At 48.6% G+C, this 16,143-nt stretch overlaps 1 protein-coding gene across 3 annotated transcripts in view; it reads left to right on the top strand.

The window, feature by feature from the left end:
• The window catches only part of LOC115086742 (calpain-14-like), a 47,521-nt gene that overhangs the window by 15,294 nt on the left and 16,084 nt on the right, over positions 1–16,143 (top strand). For all 3 annotated transcript variants that reach the window (XM_029593025.1, XM_029593023.1, XM_029593024.1), the window contains exons 2-8: positions 9,582–9,882; positions 11,538–11,607; positions 12,975–13,093; positions 13,438–13,574; positions 14,358–14,532; positions 15,076–15,141; positions 15,528–15,613. In XM_029593025.1, the coding sequence (XP_029448885.1) occupies positions 9,582–9,882; positions 11,538–11,607; positions 12,975–13,093; positions 13,438–13,574; positions 14,358–14,532; positions 15,076–15,141; positions 15,528–15,613 (954 nt within the window). The remainder of the gene's footprint in view (positions 1–9,581; positions 9,883–11,537; positions 11,608–12,974; positions 13,094–13,437; positions 13,575–14,357; positions 14,533–15,075; positions 15,142–15,527; positions 15,614–16,143) is intronic.

Raw genomic sequence — 16,143 nt, 5'->3', positions numbered from 1 at the left:
TCTAGCCTTCTGGCGCATTGGGGGGTTGGCGTGATGGGTGCCTGTCCTGGAGGTAGTACATTTGAGCTGGGGATGGGGGTGCTTACCCACTGGCCCTGAAGAAGTACTGCAGAGTATGACCTTGGGGGGAGGTGCTCTTTCAGCGCCTTACACGGTGTGTGGAAGGGGAGAAAACGGGGCAAAACGGAAGAAAGAAGGATGGAAAAGCACCAGGTAAATGTGCTTTTGTGAAGCGATTCTTCCTTGAGCACTCTGTTTAGGGGAAGAAGACGTGCAGCTCCTTTATTCTCACTGGATCACCCAATGTATTGCCTAACCGTGCAGGAATGGTGAACTTGCATTCCCATCACCAGATGTGTTAAGAGAGCTGCCGGACTGTGAAGCACACGAGCCCGGCTGTGAGATCTCTTATAAGGGCCAACAAGAAAGATGTAGCAGGGCTGACTACAACATGAAGGCTTTGAGGGGAGCATCCAGCTGCTTTGGGACGGAAGGCATGATCCAGGGCACCCCTGTGATCCTTTCTCGCTCCCAGCCCGTGCAGTCCTCTTCCTTCGACTGGCAGGAGGAGAGCGGCATTTCTTGGCAGTCCTGCCTCTTCTGCCGGCCTGGCTTAGCTCTGGCAGTTTGAAGGTGGGGGTGCCATGTGCGGTGAGGCCCCCCTCCCCCCCCCCGTGAAGCTGGTAGGTAGAGGAGGTGGAAGTGGCATATAGTGCCAGTCTCCTGCCAGTCAAAAGAGGTTCACTTATGGGAGGCATGGGGTCAAAACCTGGAGGGCAGTGCCCCTCGCCCCATAATTCTGGGCCCCAGGTTTTCCAGGCCCAATGAGCCTTTCCCTCAGACGAATAGCCTTACTCCCAACTATTTTTTTTTTCTAGCAGTTCACTGTCCTCCGTTCCTAGTATTATAGTAGCAGTGCCAGCTGTCAGCAGGACGCCTGCTCTGCATATGGAGGGGGCCTGAAGCACAGCCCTCGTGTTTAGGCATCTCAAGCTGGCTGTTCAAGCGCGCAGAACTGCCTTTCAAAGCACTTTTCAGGGACACCCAAATGGAGTCCGTTAATACCTTCCAGTCTCAAGGCAGCAAGCACTTTTGAACTTTTTTTTTGCATCTTTTTGTCCTGCCTCCTGCGCGCCCTTCCATTCAGTTCCGTGCAAACAAACCGGGCCCGGCCGAGCTGCTTCGCGTGGGATTTCCCGGCGCGCGCATGGTCGGCTCTTACAGCCCGGGCAGGGGAGCCTCACGTGCGCAGGACAGGCTGCGCAGAATCGTCCTTGTCAGCTTCCTCCCCGGATCGAGCTCGGCAGATTTTGGGAAATGTTTTAGTTTTGCACGGATATGCTGGAGAAATCCGTCAGATTTCTACGGGCGAACGTGGCAAAAATCTGTCGGGGCAGATTTAAATCTGCAGCGAATCATCGTCGCTATAACCCGCTGCCTTCCAAAGACCTCCAAAGCGATCTGTAAAATACAATGAAAATCACAGGATTTCCCCAGAGTCTGCAAACCCGTCAGAAATCCACAGTGGATTCTTTGGTTTGCCGAAACCTGCTAAGGATTTCGGCCAGCAAAGGTCGCCAGACCTATTTTGGCTGCAAAATTTTCCCAGTCAGCTTCCCACGTCTTTGGTTGCAAACCTATTGATCACGTTTATGTAAATCTTGGCTCTCCTTCACTCCTTTCCTTAACCCCTCTCTCCCCCTTCCCGTAACTCTTTGCCCTCCACTTACCTACTTGCTTGTCCAGCTGGGAACTCCGGTTCATTATTTATCGGGTCACAGAGGGGTAAATCTTCAAAAGCTCTAACTAGGATTTAGATGTGTAAAACGAGTCACGTGTGTACCTTGGCCCTCTGTGCGCGCTGTGGATTTTGGTCCTCAGAATATGGGCCTCATTTCACGGCAGGCGTAAATTTACTCTCCCAAAAGAGGAGGGTGTTGTGGGGTAAGGGAAGAGAGAGGGGTTTTTACATATTTATATGGCTAACCTGCATTTTCTACAAGTTATATGCAGGTTAAAAGCATACGATGGATTAATGTTTACATAAATAACTGGGGTGGGTGGGGTGGGGCCTAAGGCACTCCTAATCTGACCTCGACTACACCATAACATCTCCAAAACATCCATTTTTGACCATGTCTCACTCCCCCCCCCCCCCCTTAAAAACAGAGGCTGATATTCAAAGGGTTTTGTCCAATTAATTTGTGGGACTTAGCCAGACAAGCCCTGGTATTGCCAAATTTTCCTCCCTGCTGCTGACAAAATTTTAGCCAGACCAAAACAAGAGGCAGCCCCTGGGGGGTGTTCCGGGGTGGGGGTGTTAAACCTTGGTCAAGCCAGCATTGAATATTAGCACCGGTCAGCCAGTGTTACCCCAGTTAACTCCGGTCAGCCCAACAGCAGCTCTAAAGTAACCCGGGCAGCCCCCCCCCCCCCCCCGCTGATGCTCAGAAATATAGAAAAAGTGCCATTGGACAGGTGCCCCCCCTCCTTCCTGTCTTCCTCAGCCCAATACTTTAACACCTTTCCTCGCCCTATACATTAAAATATGTAGGAGTGCCTGGAGAGGAGGAGGTGACCAGGCAGGATCCTTGGGGTTGTTTTTTTTTTTTTTTAGCTGGTTAGTGCCTGATTTTCAGCTCTAACCAACTAAATTCAGCAGTGAACCCCTGGCAGCAGTAAATCTAGCCGGTCAAATTTTGATTGGTTAGATTTAGGGCAATATTCAGGTGAAAACTGAACCGGTTACGTGCAGTCGAATATTCACCTAAATATAACCGGCTAATATTAGCTGATTATCTTACCTGCTCAGCATGGTCTTTTGAATGTTGATTTTGGCAATTTTATTATTATTTTTTTTTTTTTAGCAAAGCTATGGCTCTTATTCTTTCCAAAGGCACCTTGACAATATTTGCAGGGCAACAGGAGTTGCCCAAACAGGGCATCTACATAAACAGGGTGAGCTCTGTATTTGTATAGAGATGACAATGAGGAGTAGTATGTGTACAGTAAATAGCACCAAATGCCTACTCCGGAGTTAACCAGATCTCTAGTACTTTCTATCAGGATGTTTTTCATTTGGGCCGAAAAAAATGATGCAGCCTCTGCATGTCCATAAGTTGGCAGAACTTCCCTGTTTCTCCTTATATAAAAGCTCAGCCGGAGCTCCAGGGATTACCACATTCTCAGTCACAGGGTCTCGGCGGCTGCGGCAGGTGAGAGAAACCCTGCATTCCCGAGGGATGAGGTGTCACTGGCAGCCAGGCCGACTGTCAGCAGAGAGGGAGGAAAGGGAAAACCAGAAAGAGGAAACTTCCTAAAACAAGAGACTCACTGGGTGCTGGCTCCTAGAAATAGAAAAGTCAGAAGGCGGGGGTGTGGGTGCGCTCGCTGTGGTATCCGGATGTTGCAGGATCCTGTTGCACGGTCAGGGAGGAGACGTGGGAAAAAAAACAACAACCCAGAAACCTCAGAGGTGAAATATGCGCAGCCCCAAGCACAGAACTGCCCTGGCTTATGCAGGGTAACAAACGCTGACTTGGGGGCTTTCCTCTGACATCTCTGTGCGCTCTGATACAGTGAGGGGGGCATCTGCTGGCACTCGTCATCCCACAGTGCCCGCGACTGTATGACGTTTTCAGGCAGTTGGCACAGTACCTAAGATCTCCTGTTCCCCATTTTAAAAAAAACAAAAAATCAGCAAACTAGCTGAGGACTGACTTAAAAATCAGCTTCATCATGAAATGGGGCAAGCTATGCCAGTTCAAGGGATCTCTGAGGCAGTGCTTCTTGTGACTTGTGCTAAGTGAAATGTGATCTGAGCACCAAGGACAGATCAGTCTTGTAAATGTGAACCGGCTTCACCAACAGAGCAACCTGATTGGCTATTGCTCATCACATGGTTACATGAACACGCTATTTAGACATTTATTTATATTTTCTGCTAGCCATGTCATAACTGGAACAAATTGCTCCAGCCATACCTGATAAAAAAAATGTCTGTCCTAGAGTAGATGGTTGAGAAACATTGCAGGAGGACATTGCAAAACTGGAAGACTGGGCATTTAAATGCAGATGAAATTTAATGTGGAAAAGTGCAAAGTGATGCACATAGGGGAAAAGTAACCCACGTTGTAGCTACATGAAGTTAAGTTTCCATTTTACATGTCGTTATAGACAGTACTTTGAAATGCTTGGCTCTTATTGCTCCATGGTGAGACCACAACTTGAGTACTGGTCACCGAATCTCAAAAAGATATAGTTACACTTGAGAAAGTACGGAGAAGGGCAGCCAAAATGATAAAGGGGATGGACCAGCTCCCCTATGAGGAAAGGCTGAAGAGGTTAGGGCTGTTCAGCTTGGAGAAGAGACGGCTGAGGGGGGATATGATAGAGGGCTAGAAGGGGATAATGTGAATCGGTTATGTACTGTTTTGAATAATAGCAGGACTAGGGGGGCATTCGAAGAAGCTATTAAGTTGCACAGTTAAAACAAATTATAGAAAATTATTTTTTGCTCATTGCATAATTAAGCTCTGGAATTCATTGCTGGAGGATGTGGTTAAGGCATTTAGCTTAGCTAGGCTTAAAGGTTTGGACAAGTTCCTGGAGGAGAAGTCCATGAGTGGTAACTAACCAAGTAGTCTTGGGGAATAGCCACTACTTATCACTGCAATATAGTAGAATGGGATCTGATTACTGTATCTTGCCAGGTACTTGTGGCCTGAATTGGCCACTGTTGGAAACAAGAAATTGGGCTTGATGGATGCTCATTCTGACCCACTATGGCAATTATGTTCTTATGTAAGAGTGGTCACATCTCTCTCAAGGTGTGCAATAATCAGCTCTTTCTACACAATCCTTTGTCTGTTATTCATTGATTTTTTTTTTTGTATCAGAATAAAATCAGATCACAAAATGACCTCTTGACCACTGTCAGAGAATGCAGGAAATAACTCTTCTGCACAGGGCAATAGTGCTCATTTTAAATTCAGGAGAAGCCCATTTGGACAGAAGTGGCAGGCAGAACACAGTCATAAGAAAATGCTGGGTTTTACTAGAGGAGGCAATGCCGGTGTTCTGCTCCGGGATCCCTCTCGAGCTTTCAGCGACTCGGTGCTTTTGATTTTTGAAAGAGCAGCACCTCTTGTCACGGACCCGGTGACCTTTTTGGAAGCTGTTGACCAATAGTGGACCACCCTTGCTCAAACTATTGCTGTAAGTCCGGGACAAGCACACGGCACATGTCCGACCACAGGCGAGAAAGCCGATGACCACCCCCCCCCCCCCCAACACGCGCCATCCGTACCTGCCCCGAGGTGCACCGGGAAACGGCCCACGCTTCCGAAGGCACGAGCGTGCAAGGAGGGACTGACCCACCCTTCTTACCAGGCACCCTGTCTCAATCCGTCAAGGAAAACGAGAGCAAATATAACCACGATCTAGATTTCCTTTGCTCCTCTTCTTCTCTACACGCTAGCCCAGTTTACTTTACGGTCGAGGACTTTTAAAAATAAACTTTGCAGCCAACTCAGGGGAGATGACTTGGCAGTCACTTCTGCCATCAGGACTACATAAAGGTTTTGAAGGGGCTAGTGAGAAATTAATAGCCCCCAGTATAATTATTACCGCCCAATTATAAATTTTTAAACTAAGCACACAGATTCACTGACTTCACCAAAGCCATATGGCATTAATAAGATATTATTATTAATTAAAATATTATTATCTCCTGATAGTTCCTGGTAGAGCTTGTAACCACAATGCCTCACATCATCCCCACTCTCTCTCTTCCAGTCAGCGGTACTGATACCTTGCTGTGCCAGAGGATGTGGTTAGTGCAGTTAGTGTAGCTGGGTTTAAAAAAGGATTGGATAAGTTCTTGGAGGAGAAGTCCATTACCTGCTATTAAGTTGACTTAGAAAATAACCACCGCTATTACTAGCAACAGTAACATGGAATAGACTTAGTTTTGGGGTACTTGCCAGGTTCTTATGGCCTGGATTGGCCACTGTTGGAGACAGGATGCTGGGCTTGATGGACCCTTGGTCTGACCCAGTATGGCATTTTCTTATGTAGGTTGTGATTCCTAATGTCTGCTTCTGGAGAAGGAAACCTTGTACACCGCTCTCCAGAGCATTAATGCACGCCAGACTCAACCAATACTGCAACTCCAGGGAGTAATCGGCGGCCACGAATAAGGTCACGCGCCATAAGAGCCCAAGAATGCACCGCAGGGCTCAGGTAGGAAAGGGCGAGAGGAGGATGGGAGACGCGGGCAAGAGCCGGAGGGGAGCGGTACAAAGCCGGCAGAGCGGTGGCAGAGACGCGCGTCTTCACGGCGTTGGATGGTTGGGCCCGTGACTTTAGTTGCCTTTCTGAGCGAGAATGTTGCGGACACGGGCGTTTTTTCTTGTGGTGGTGATTAACCGAGGCTCGGGTCCTGTGACGGCGGGAGGTCAACGTCCCTCTCCGGGTTTTCTTTTTCCCCATCTGCTGAAGCTCACCTCGTGGTTTCTGTGAAGGCCGCCTAACCTGCGCGCCTTCTGAAAGTCTTCCCTGCTGACTGGGCTAAGATTTGCTGCCTTCCAGCTGTGCTGACTCTCCTTCAGCAGAGAGCAGCCCCCTGCTCCCCTGTAACAGACCCTTACAGCAGATTGGGGGGGGGGGGAGCCTAGAGATGGCAAAATCCTAATCCATCCCTGGGAGATGACTGCTTGGCATTTCTGAGCATGCTCACGGGAAGGGACGTAGTGGCCATCGTCTTTTTATTTTTTTTATTTTGTTTTGTTTCAACAGTCGTATGCTCATGATGGTGCAAAGAACAAAAAAACCAAACTGTCTTGACTGGTGATGCCTGCCGGGCTGTATCAGAGGTGGCCCCGGTGTGACTGGTATGTGGGAGGGAAACCGGACCGTGCACGTGCCGGGCCCGGGCGGCGCCATGTGCGTCGCGAGGCGAGCGGAGGAACGGCGAGAGCAGAGCAGCTTATGAGTAATGCCCTGGCTATGCGTTCTCCTCATGATCCAGCCAGATTGACTCATTCCTCAAAGCAAATGCACACGTGACGGCTGTGCTGAGGAGGCGAGAGTCTTTCTCGGGATTTTTTATTGACGTTTGCCTGCTTCCACATGAAAAGCAAGAAAGCCCTGGGAGCGGAGGCCAAGAGTGTGATTTTTTTTTTAAATTTTTTTTTTATCCAGCCGCTCGTGATGGGGGGGCAGAGTTCATCCTCTCCCCTGCCCGCTCCCAGCCGTGTCACGGCCCCGTGTTCCCCATTTCTGGAAGACCCCCCCGGCACTGGCAGGGATCCTTCGGGTTATTGCTTGTCCGTTGCTCACTTCGCGCCTGTAAGGAGAGATCCTAAAACCGTTCCTTGCTTGTCAGTTGTGGTGCTTCCCGCTCCCACAGCCACGACGTCAGAGTGGGTGGAGTGGTTTTTCAGACACTGCCCAGCGGGAGGTGTCTGAGGTTTTTGGAGACTGAATAAAGCTGAGAAGGCCAGAGGTTTTCTCTTTTCTTCTGGTGTGGGATCCAGGGCTCAGGTCCAGAGTCTCTGGAGCCACAGGAGAGGGAAACTTTTTTTTTTTTTCTTGGAGCAGCCATGAGGGAACTCCTGAGCTGGAATCTGGTCGGCTTGCTCTGTCCTTTCCGGGGGGGGGGTCATTCCAGACTTTGCTGTGTTAAAAGAAGTGGAAATACTCCCGGCCGTGGTTCCAGCTTCAGGGAGTGTGCTCTATAGCCAGAAGAGTGGCAGCAGAATCTATTTATTTTTTTCTTTTAATCGGTGTTCGCTAGAATAAATTTCAGGAGAGAGTCACTGAAGTGAGAAGGAGACGGGGAGCTACTCCGTGTCTTTAGAGGAGGAGAAAGAGAGAGAGAATCTCCAGCTTGATTCAGGAACCGGACCGGGAGTCCCGTAGGTAGCTGGGAGGCTCCTAAAGGGTATCCTGAGCTAGGAGTGGGGGGCAAGAGGAAGTCCCTGGAAACTTGTCAGACTTTTTGTGACTGTTTTGGATTTCGTTCCTGGACGTGGCTTTTTTTGATTACGGATGCCTTTTTTGTCCAGCTATCACTTTTTATCAGCTGCTTCAGGAAACCGTGTAATTTTGGGGACCTCACGTCGTCTTCTTGGTGTGAACGGTGGATCTTTTTCCTCTGTGACCTGTTAGTCTGAGCGCTGTGGGCCTTGAAGCCTGCAAAGCCCAAATATGTAGAGGAGGAAGACAAAGTGGGTGGGGGGGGGGGGGGGGGGTTTACATATTTAATTTCATTTTCAATAGAGAGGTAAAAGTAACACAAACAAGGAGAAAAGGAAGAGAGAGTTTAGCTTGTAGACAATAAGAGCATGAGATTTCCAGAGCCTCTGCATAATAGTGGAAGACGTTTGCCGCCACCAAGCCCTCTCACCCAGCAGACAGGATGCTTTATACCAGGGCTATCAAACTGCAGTCCTTGAGGGCCACGGAGCCGTCTGCTTTCCAGGCCGTCTCCAGTGAATACAAACGAGACGCTGGATATTTGCGTGCACTGCCTCAGTTGTGTTCAAATGTTTCATGCGTGTTCAGTAGGGATATTCCTGAAGCCCGGACAAGCCTGCGGCCTTCGAGGAGTGCGGTTTGACACCCCCTGCTTTACAGAGCGCTCCGTCAATCTTCAGAGATAAATAAGCTAGTGGGTGATTTTTTTTATTACAGAATGACGTGCAGGAGCGAAGCAATTTATGACCACCGGAAGCCATTGCCCTCTAGGAAAATAAAGCCCGGCCAGTGCAGCTGGGAATGTCCCAGCCATTTTATGGAAAGAAAGGGGTCCTGAAGCTTTCCAGAGTCTTAGGTCACCATTGGGGGGCCTTTACCTTTCTTCTGAATCAGCTGTGACAGCGGTGCGCAAGTGAATTAATGGTGTGAATGTGCGATAAGCCAGCTTCAGTCTCTGCAGAGGCTGCATGTGGCGGGAACCTAGACTTTTGCAGAGAGAAGGTGACTGGAGGAGTAGCTTAGTGGTTAGAGCCGTGGGCCACGAACCAAGGAGACCAGCGTTCAGAAGTCCCACCGCCGCTCCTTGTGACCTTGGGCAAGTCACTTTACCCTCCAGAAAGGAGAATCCAGCGAAAATGGGGAGGGGCGGGCCTGCGAAATTCAGCAGCCATCGCACCACCGCGGTGTTTTCACTGCCGGCTTTCGCACCCAATAGCGCCACCATGAAAGGTGGCGCTATTGGGCGCGGTACTGGCGACGATAGCGTGGCTTACCTTATTGCCACCAGCGAAGACATCACGGATTCCTCCCCGACTCCGCCCCTAGCAAGCTATCGCACGCGATAAGCGTTACAAAATGACCCCCCCCTTAGATTGTAAGTCCCCTGGGGATAGGGAAATACCTACAGTACCTGAATGTGATCCACTTTGAAGTGGCTGAAGAAGAGTGCGAAAAGCAGAGTATAAAAATCTGGATAAATTAGGCAACAGATGGAAAAGGGAACGGTAAAGTAAAGCTCCGGGGCGTGTTGAGAAAAGCTGACATTTATAGAAGCCCCTTTTCCCAGATTCGCGCTTATTTTTCTTATTGCCTCCCGACAGATATATTCCTGAAAGAGGGCTGGTGGATTCCCGGCGAGACTCGCAGATCGAGCTGTTCGCCATGCCGCGCCTCACCTTCCTGGGCGGTGAGAAGAAGGGCCAGAAGACGCCGCTGCTGCGCACGGGGACGTTCAAGAAGCCGCGCCGACTCCTCGATCAGAGCTATCCCGTGTTGCTGGAGACCTGCCTGAGGAGTAAGAAGCTGTTTGTGGACGAGGTCTTCCCAGCTACCCTCAGCTCCATCGGCATGGGAAACCTCTTAAAGAAGCTGCCGCCAGACGTTCAGTGGAAGAGGCCGCATGTGAGTATAGCGGTGCTTCCCATGCCTTGTGTTATGGTGACGGTTTTTTGTTTTTTTACACATGTAGGGCAGGCAGGGATGATCACGGTTATAAATTAGCACCATGCAGTCGGCATCCTTCTGATAGGCTTGCATTCAAAAACTAAAGGCTGACATTTTTTTTGCCGTTAATTCATTCCCCCGAGGCCTTCCTTTAATTGCTTGGGAGCTGAGAAGTAGAGGAGGGCGTTTCGCTAGTCGCGAGGCTCTCTTGCTAGCCACGAATGCAATGCATATTTTTTTGCAGTGAACTCTCTCCTGTTGCGGAACTCCAGATCAAGGCTGGCCGCAGTTAGTTCAAATTCATGTCATGACCTGGACACGGGTTGCCCGATTAGAGATGAGCAAAAGCTTTGATTCCATTTCTAGAATTTCCCCCGCGTAAAAAGAATCGATAAGTAGAATCGGAACATAAGCTTATCCAAATGGAGCAAAATGGACAGTCTCAGCAGGTCCAGGTTTTTGCATCATTGCATTTACTTCTGCCTTTCTTACTATCTTCTCGTCATATTCTTTTGTTACACAATATTCAAAAATTCAATGAAGATATATTACTAAAAACAAAAAAAGAGAAATTGTAAAATGCATGCGCTTGATAGTACAAGCAGGACTGGCTAAGCTCGGCCAGCTGACATGGAGTCGGCTGCTGACCTTAGCTTTGAATGCTGCAAGGACACATTCTTACCTGCTAGCAGTGGCTGACAGTCTGCCTCATCGAGGTCTTTTACCCAGAGACGCAGAATGAGAGAGGGCCCTCAGTGCAGCAGTTCCCAAATATGTCCCTAGTGTCCCCTGCAGCCAGTCGGCTTTCAGCATATCCAGAATGAGTACGCATGAGACAAATTTGCATCCATTGGACCTCCAGTGTACCCAGACATATCTCGTGCATTCTCACTGCGGGTATCCTGAAAAACTGACTGGCTACGGGATCCACCGACTTAGTGAATCAGGCCCTACGTCTCTCTCTTCCCACCTGGCTTTTGCATCCGAGCCTGGAGTGTATCCTTACCAGCCCGCCACTTGCCAGGGCTGTAAAATACTTAGCCCACAAAGGACAGATATTCAGCTGGCCCCTAATGCACCTAAAATAACTGATTAAAATTTGGGAGCGTGCTTAAGCTCAACTTTGTCTGCAAAATGGTCTTTGTTAGGTGGCTAGATCCTTCTGAATATCCACCCCCTAAGTTGCTATAATTCCAGACATGTGGGTGACTTGTCACTTTAGGACAGCCTCTTTCTTTAAATCGTGTAAAGAAAATAGTTTCTTTAATCTCTGGCCCTCAGTCTTCTGCAGATTTCTCAAAGTTTTGGGGTTTTTTTTTATATTAACTATACAATTTTTATAACGTTATTAAATAGGTCAGAAGTAACAAGTAATTGCAATTCTACTGTGCTACTTAACTAGTTAAATCTGTGTGAAAGCCACTAGTAATTACAGCTAATTACTTTAAAAATAACTTTTGCAAGGAAGGCGCTGTGGTGTAGGTGGAGTTCTGGGTTGCTTTGATTTTTAGCTAGCAGTGGGAACCTGAGCCATCGCGTGAACAGCGCACAGACTCCATGATCCCTGCAGGTCCCCGGACTTCACTTCTTCCTCTTCTTCTCTCTCCCACCAGGAGCTGGTCAAAAATCCATTGTTTTGTTGCGAAAATGCAAGCAGGTTTGATCTCCGACAGGGGCTGACAGGTACGGAAAGCTGTGGCATAGTTACGTTTGAAAAGGAGGGAGGAGCGGGTGAGGGTGTATACAGAGGCCCAGGGATGTGTTTTGGGAAGATGTGAATGACACTTTCTGCTGGCCCGACTTGCAGTTTTGGAGTGAGGGGAAGCCGCAAGCCTGGGGCTGGCTCGGTGTCCTGGCAGGTTGAAAGTGACCGAGGGCTGCCCCGGGAGAAGGCTGCAGAGCTATCATGAGGGAGGGAGGAGAGGGGGCGTCTGAACAAACGCATGAGAAGAAGAAACGACACTCTTTTACAGTCAGGACCTGACATCCAGATTTTGGTGCATGTACACTTTTTTTTTTTTTTGTTGACTTTCAAATGTTGAATGGTGATTGGGCTCTTGAAAAGATGGGATGGCTATATTGAGGCACGGTTGCCTGCTGGTTTATATGAGAGCCGAGTGTGAGTTGGGTGTGGGGGGGTGAGGCATTTTAATAAAAAAAAAAAAAAAAAACCCCAAAAAAACAAACAAAAAAAGCCTGCACCCCTGAAATATCCCTGCATGCACCTGACCGTATCACGACCGGGTAAGCAATACAATGTATGTCACTGCACAGGCTGGGCGGGTGGCACGGATCCGCTCCAGCTCTCGTCCGCCCAAATATTGTTTTCAGGGCATGCCCGGGAATGCTTGTTGCATGCGTAAAACAGCCAGTGTTTTTGGTTTGGGGGACGGGGGGGACAGGAGAGAGGAAGCTTTAAGCTTGCTACCTTATAAGAGAGGAGACAGAGGTGAGCAGGCCATGCGGTGAGGGAAATGGGCATGTGATCTCATTTGACCAATCCTGACGCTGCATTCCCAGGACCTTGCTCCTTACAGAGGACAGGCAATTGACCTAGACAAGTCAAGGGGTCTGGCTGAGAAGAAGAGGGACAGTTGTGACTGCTGTAATGCAGGCCATCGATCAGATAGTCAGTCTTAACAGAGAAGCTTCTTTGGCAATGCACAGTGTTCCCTGTTTATGACAAGACCCTTTTATAAGAAACTGCCCCCTCTAATTCCAGCTCAGTGTCTGTTCTAGCAGTTATGTTTTGCCATAACAGAGCCTTTTTAAATAGCGGTGTCGGCTCCGTCTTTTCCCTACATGCATCTTGGGGGAGAGGGGAGTAAGACCGGGCCACCTACCCTAGTGACCCACAGGCTTCCAGTAGTCCTACTCTCTATCAGAACTTTGGCTGCCACCTCCGGAATCAGACAGAGGGCTCAGCCTCAACCAAACGTCCTCTTGTAGAGTTTTAGACCTTTCCTGCAGTCACACAAAGAAGGACGGTCTCTGACTGTTGTTTTAGGACGAGGCTTGTAACTCGGCTGTTGTCTTGGTTTTATACACAGAGAACTGTTGGTTTTTAGCTGCCTTGGCCTCTCTGACATTCCATCAAGATATCTTGGCCAACGTTGTACCTCAGAACCAGAGCTTTGATAGAAAATACGCTGGCATTTTCCACTTTCAAGTAAGTACAACACTAGTATGCAGGCAGTGTTTTTATTTATTTACTCTTTAGAAAAGCCACATTCTGCTGTTGCAAATCCTCTTTGTAACAGATCAGGCCATTGGCTCTGAGCCCTTCTGTTATAAAGAGCCACTACGCTACCTTACTTGGATATCTTTTGTTACAAAGAGAAAAACGCTGTACGTTTCCTCCACTGTTGTTTGACTCCTGTTGCATCTTGCAAAGAGAGAAATGTGACAAATTGTAATGCATGCAAATTAAATTCCGAATTCAAAAATTTGCCAGATGGTTTCACGAATGCTACACCTCCCTTTTTTTTTTTTCTTTTTTTTTTTGTCTTGCAGTTCTGGCGTTTCGGGGAATGGGTAGATGTGGTGGTAGACGACCTGCTGCCAGTGAACAAGGATGGGCAATTGATCTTCGTGTCTTCCATCCGCAAGAACCTGTTTTGGGGTGCCCTCCTGGAGAAGGCATATGCCAAGTGAGTAAGCCGTGCTGGCTCTGAACAGTACCCTCCCTTCTTTTTTCCCTGACGGAGTGGGTTTTCTCACTGGTTTCCAAGAGAGCTTTTACAGCATGCGCTCTTTCAAAAGACACGACAAAAGGGCAGTGCTCTGAAATAGATCAGATGTTACTGTTATGCCATTTATCTTGCTTGGTTCCCTGACTGATGCTGCTTCAAAATGCTTGAAACCTCACAATTCAATGGCAAGTGAGCCTGAAGACGGGCCTTGGATTGGGGGCACTGGGAGTAAAGCTGGATCCCATCAAAACCTAGGTGGTTTGGGTCATCAGAGTCCAACTGGCACAGGCCATAAATCTGAGCCATTTGTGGCACAGTGCAGATCTCCATATCCGCCTGGCCTGGATCTGTTGGGCCTGATTTGAACATCAAGGTTTGCAGATTCGTATTTATATGTGAAGCATTAATTCTCTGTCCATATATTTTAGAATCTATGAATATTTTCATGAATCCAGCACAAACCCAAGTAAATGTAGACTTACAAAAAGAATCTGAGTCGCATTTGAACTAGGTCAAAGGTGACTGATTTTCTCAAGTTATCCTGAAGCAAAATTTCTAAATAAGAACCTGCATTTCAGGGTGGGTTGGATGATGTCCACCTAGGCGTAGCTTGACCTCTCTTGCAGCACTGCCTGTGCTATGATGATGATGATGATCAGAAGTAGTCTTGGATGATAGAAGTCATGTACTGTATGTTATCAAACTGTTTTGGACCCCCTTGAACCCTGCTTTGCCTGACAGGTTGTGTGGTTCCTACGAAGATACCCAGATTGGGCAGGTGTCTGAGGCACTGGTGGACTTCACCGGCGGAGTCAACATGACTATCAAGCTGGCAGAGGCTCCTGCCGAGCTATGGGAAATCATGCAAAGAGCGGCGTACAGTGGATCGTTGATGGGCTGCCAGACCCGGTCAGGGGTAAGACGGACCTACTGTGCAGCAAAGTCTGCCCAGTCTGAATGGCAAGGGATTTTTCTAGTACAGTGCTTGAGGAACAACAGGATATATATACAGCACATCCTGGCATGTCTGTAGTTGCATACAGGATGTTGGAAGTCACAGTCTCTGGCACGCCATGGTGCATTCATTTCTATAGGGGAGTTTTAGGGTCTTGAATAGCTAAAAGTTAAAATAAATAAATAAATAAATTTGAATATTGATAAAACGCTCTCCGCCTGGAGCAGAGAAATTAATGTGACACTAGAGAGAAAACAAATGCGAATATGGTGATTGTAGCACGTAGAAAATGGCGCCCTGTGTAAGAGCGAATGTCCTGTGATGTTCAGGGATTCACAGCGGCGGAAGTCTCCTGCTTCTCCTATGGAGCATGCTAAGGACGTTACATTTTTTTTTTACGGGCCGCCCTTTCGGCCTAGTGACATCCCCTGCCCTTTTACCGTCCTTAACCACCCAGTCCAGCCACGTGACAGCATCTCTCCCGTTTTCCTCTCATCTCTGCAGCAGGAGCAGGTGTTGGAGAATGGACTGGTGGCGGGCCACGCTTACACGGTCACTGGCATCAGAAAGGTGAGAAGAAGCGGGAGCGTGCAGTGTAATGCATCGGTGGTAAAACCTCTCTGGAGAGCATTGTCCACCGGAGCTTAGAGTTACCAAGAAAACAATTCATATAATATTTTCCCTCTATGACGTCTGCTGGTTTGTTTTTTTTTTTGCTGAAGCTGTGCTAATATTCCTAGACACCTCCCCGGTATCAGATCTGCCTCCCGTGTCACCTTTTCAATCTCCTGGACCTGTGAGAGTTGACGAGGTGACCCGGGGAAACTGATCCGATACTGGAGAGCGTGCAAGCGTCCACAGAGCTGACGCCTGTGCCAGTTTGCGCTTAAGAAGCCCGAAGCCCACTCTTCACTCTGTTATCCTTGGTGACTCCATTTTTCCATTGCTCTGCTCAGGTGACCTGCAAAACTGGACCCGAGAACTTGGTGAGGCTGAGAAACCCCTGGGGCAGGATTGAATGGAAAGGACCCTGGAGCGATTGGTGAGTGCCATGTCCAGTAAAAGGCAGCAGTGTTACAGAGAGAGGGAAACCTGGTGCCGGGGGGAGTGAGAATGGAGAGCTGCTGCCACCTAGGGATGTGAACTGGTATTGCCACTTCCACTTTTATTCCTAGCACGGGTTTATTTTTTTGTGTAATGGGGGAGGTTTAATGCTGATGGGTCAGTACATCATCAGCATGAGCCCAGCGAGGTCAGGTGGCAGCAATGCATCTCTGCTAAAGAAGGGACTGTCCTCGCCTCCCAGAGCAAGCCCTGCGTTTAACACTCTGACTCGATGTAAGCCAAAAGTCCAGGAAGTGATGGGTATTCCCAGCTGAAGTGAGAGGCCTGGTTTAGGTTAGTTATGGCACACAATTGCAGAGACGGGTCAGATCTGGGGTGCTGCTGTTTACGTTCCGCCCACACGGATGTCCTCGGGACTTTGGGGGAAATGCGCACGGAAATTAAATTCGCCAGATCTTCACGTTTTTTCTTCTCGGCTGGTGACGCTTAGAGGCTGCTGTCAAACCA

Source organism: Rhinatrema bivittatum, chromosome 3 (genome assembly GCF_901001135.1).
Source record: "Rhinatrema bivittatum chromosome 3, aRhiBiv1.1, whole genome shotgun sequence".
Lineage (NCBI taxonomy): Eukaryota > Metazoa > Chordata > Amphibia > Gymnophiona > Rhinatrematidae > Rhinatrema > Rhinatrema bivittatum.
Note: the sequence above shows the minus strand (reverse complement) of the source record. Positions and strands in the feature narration are given on the sequence as shown.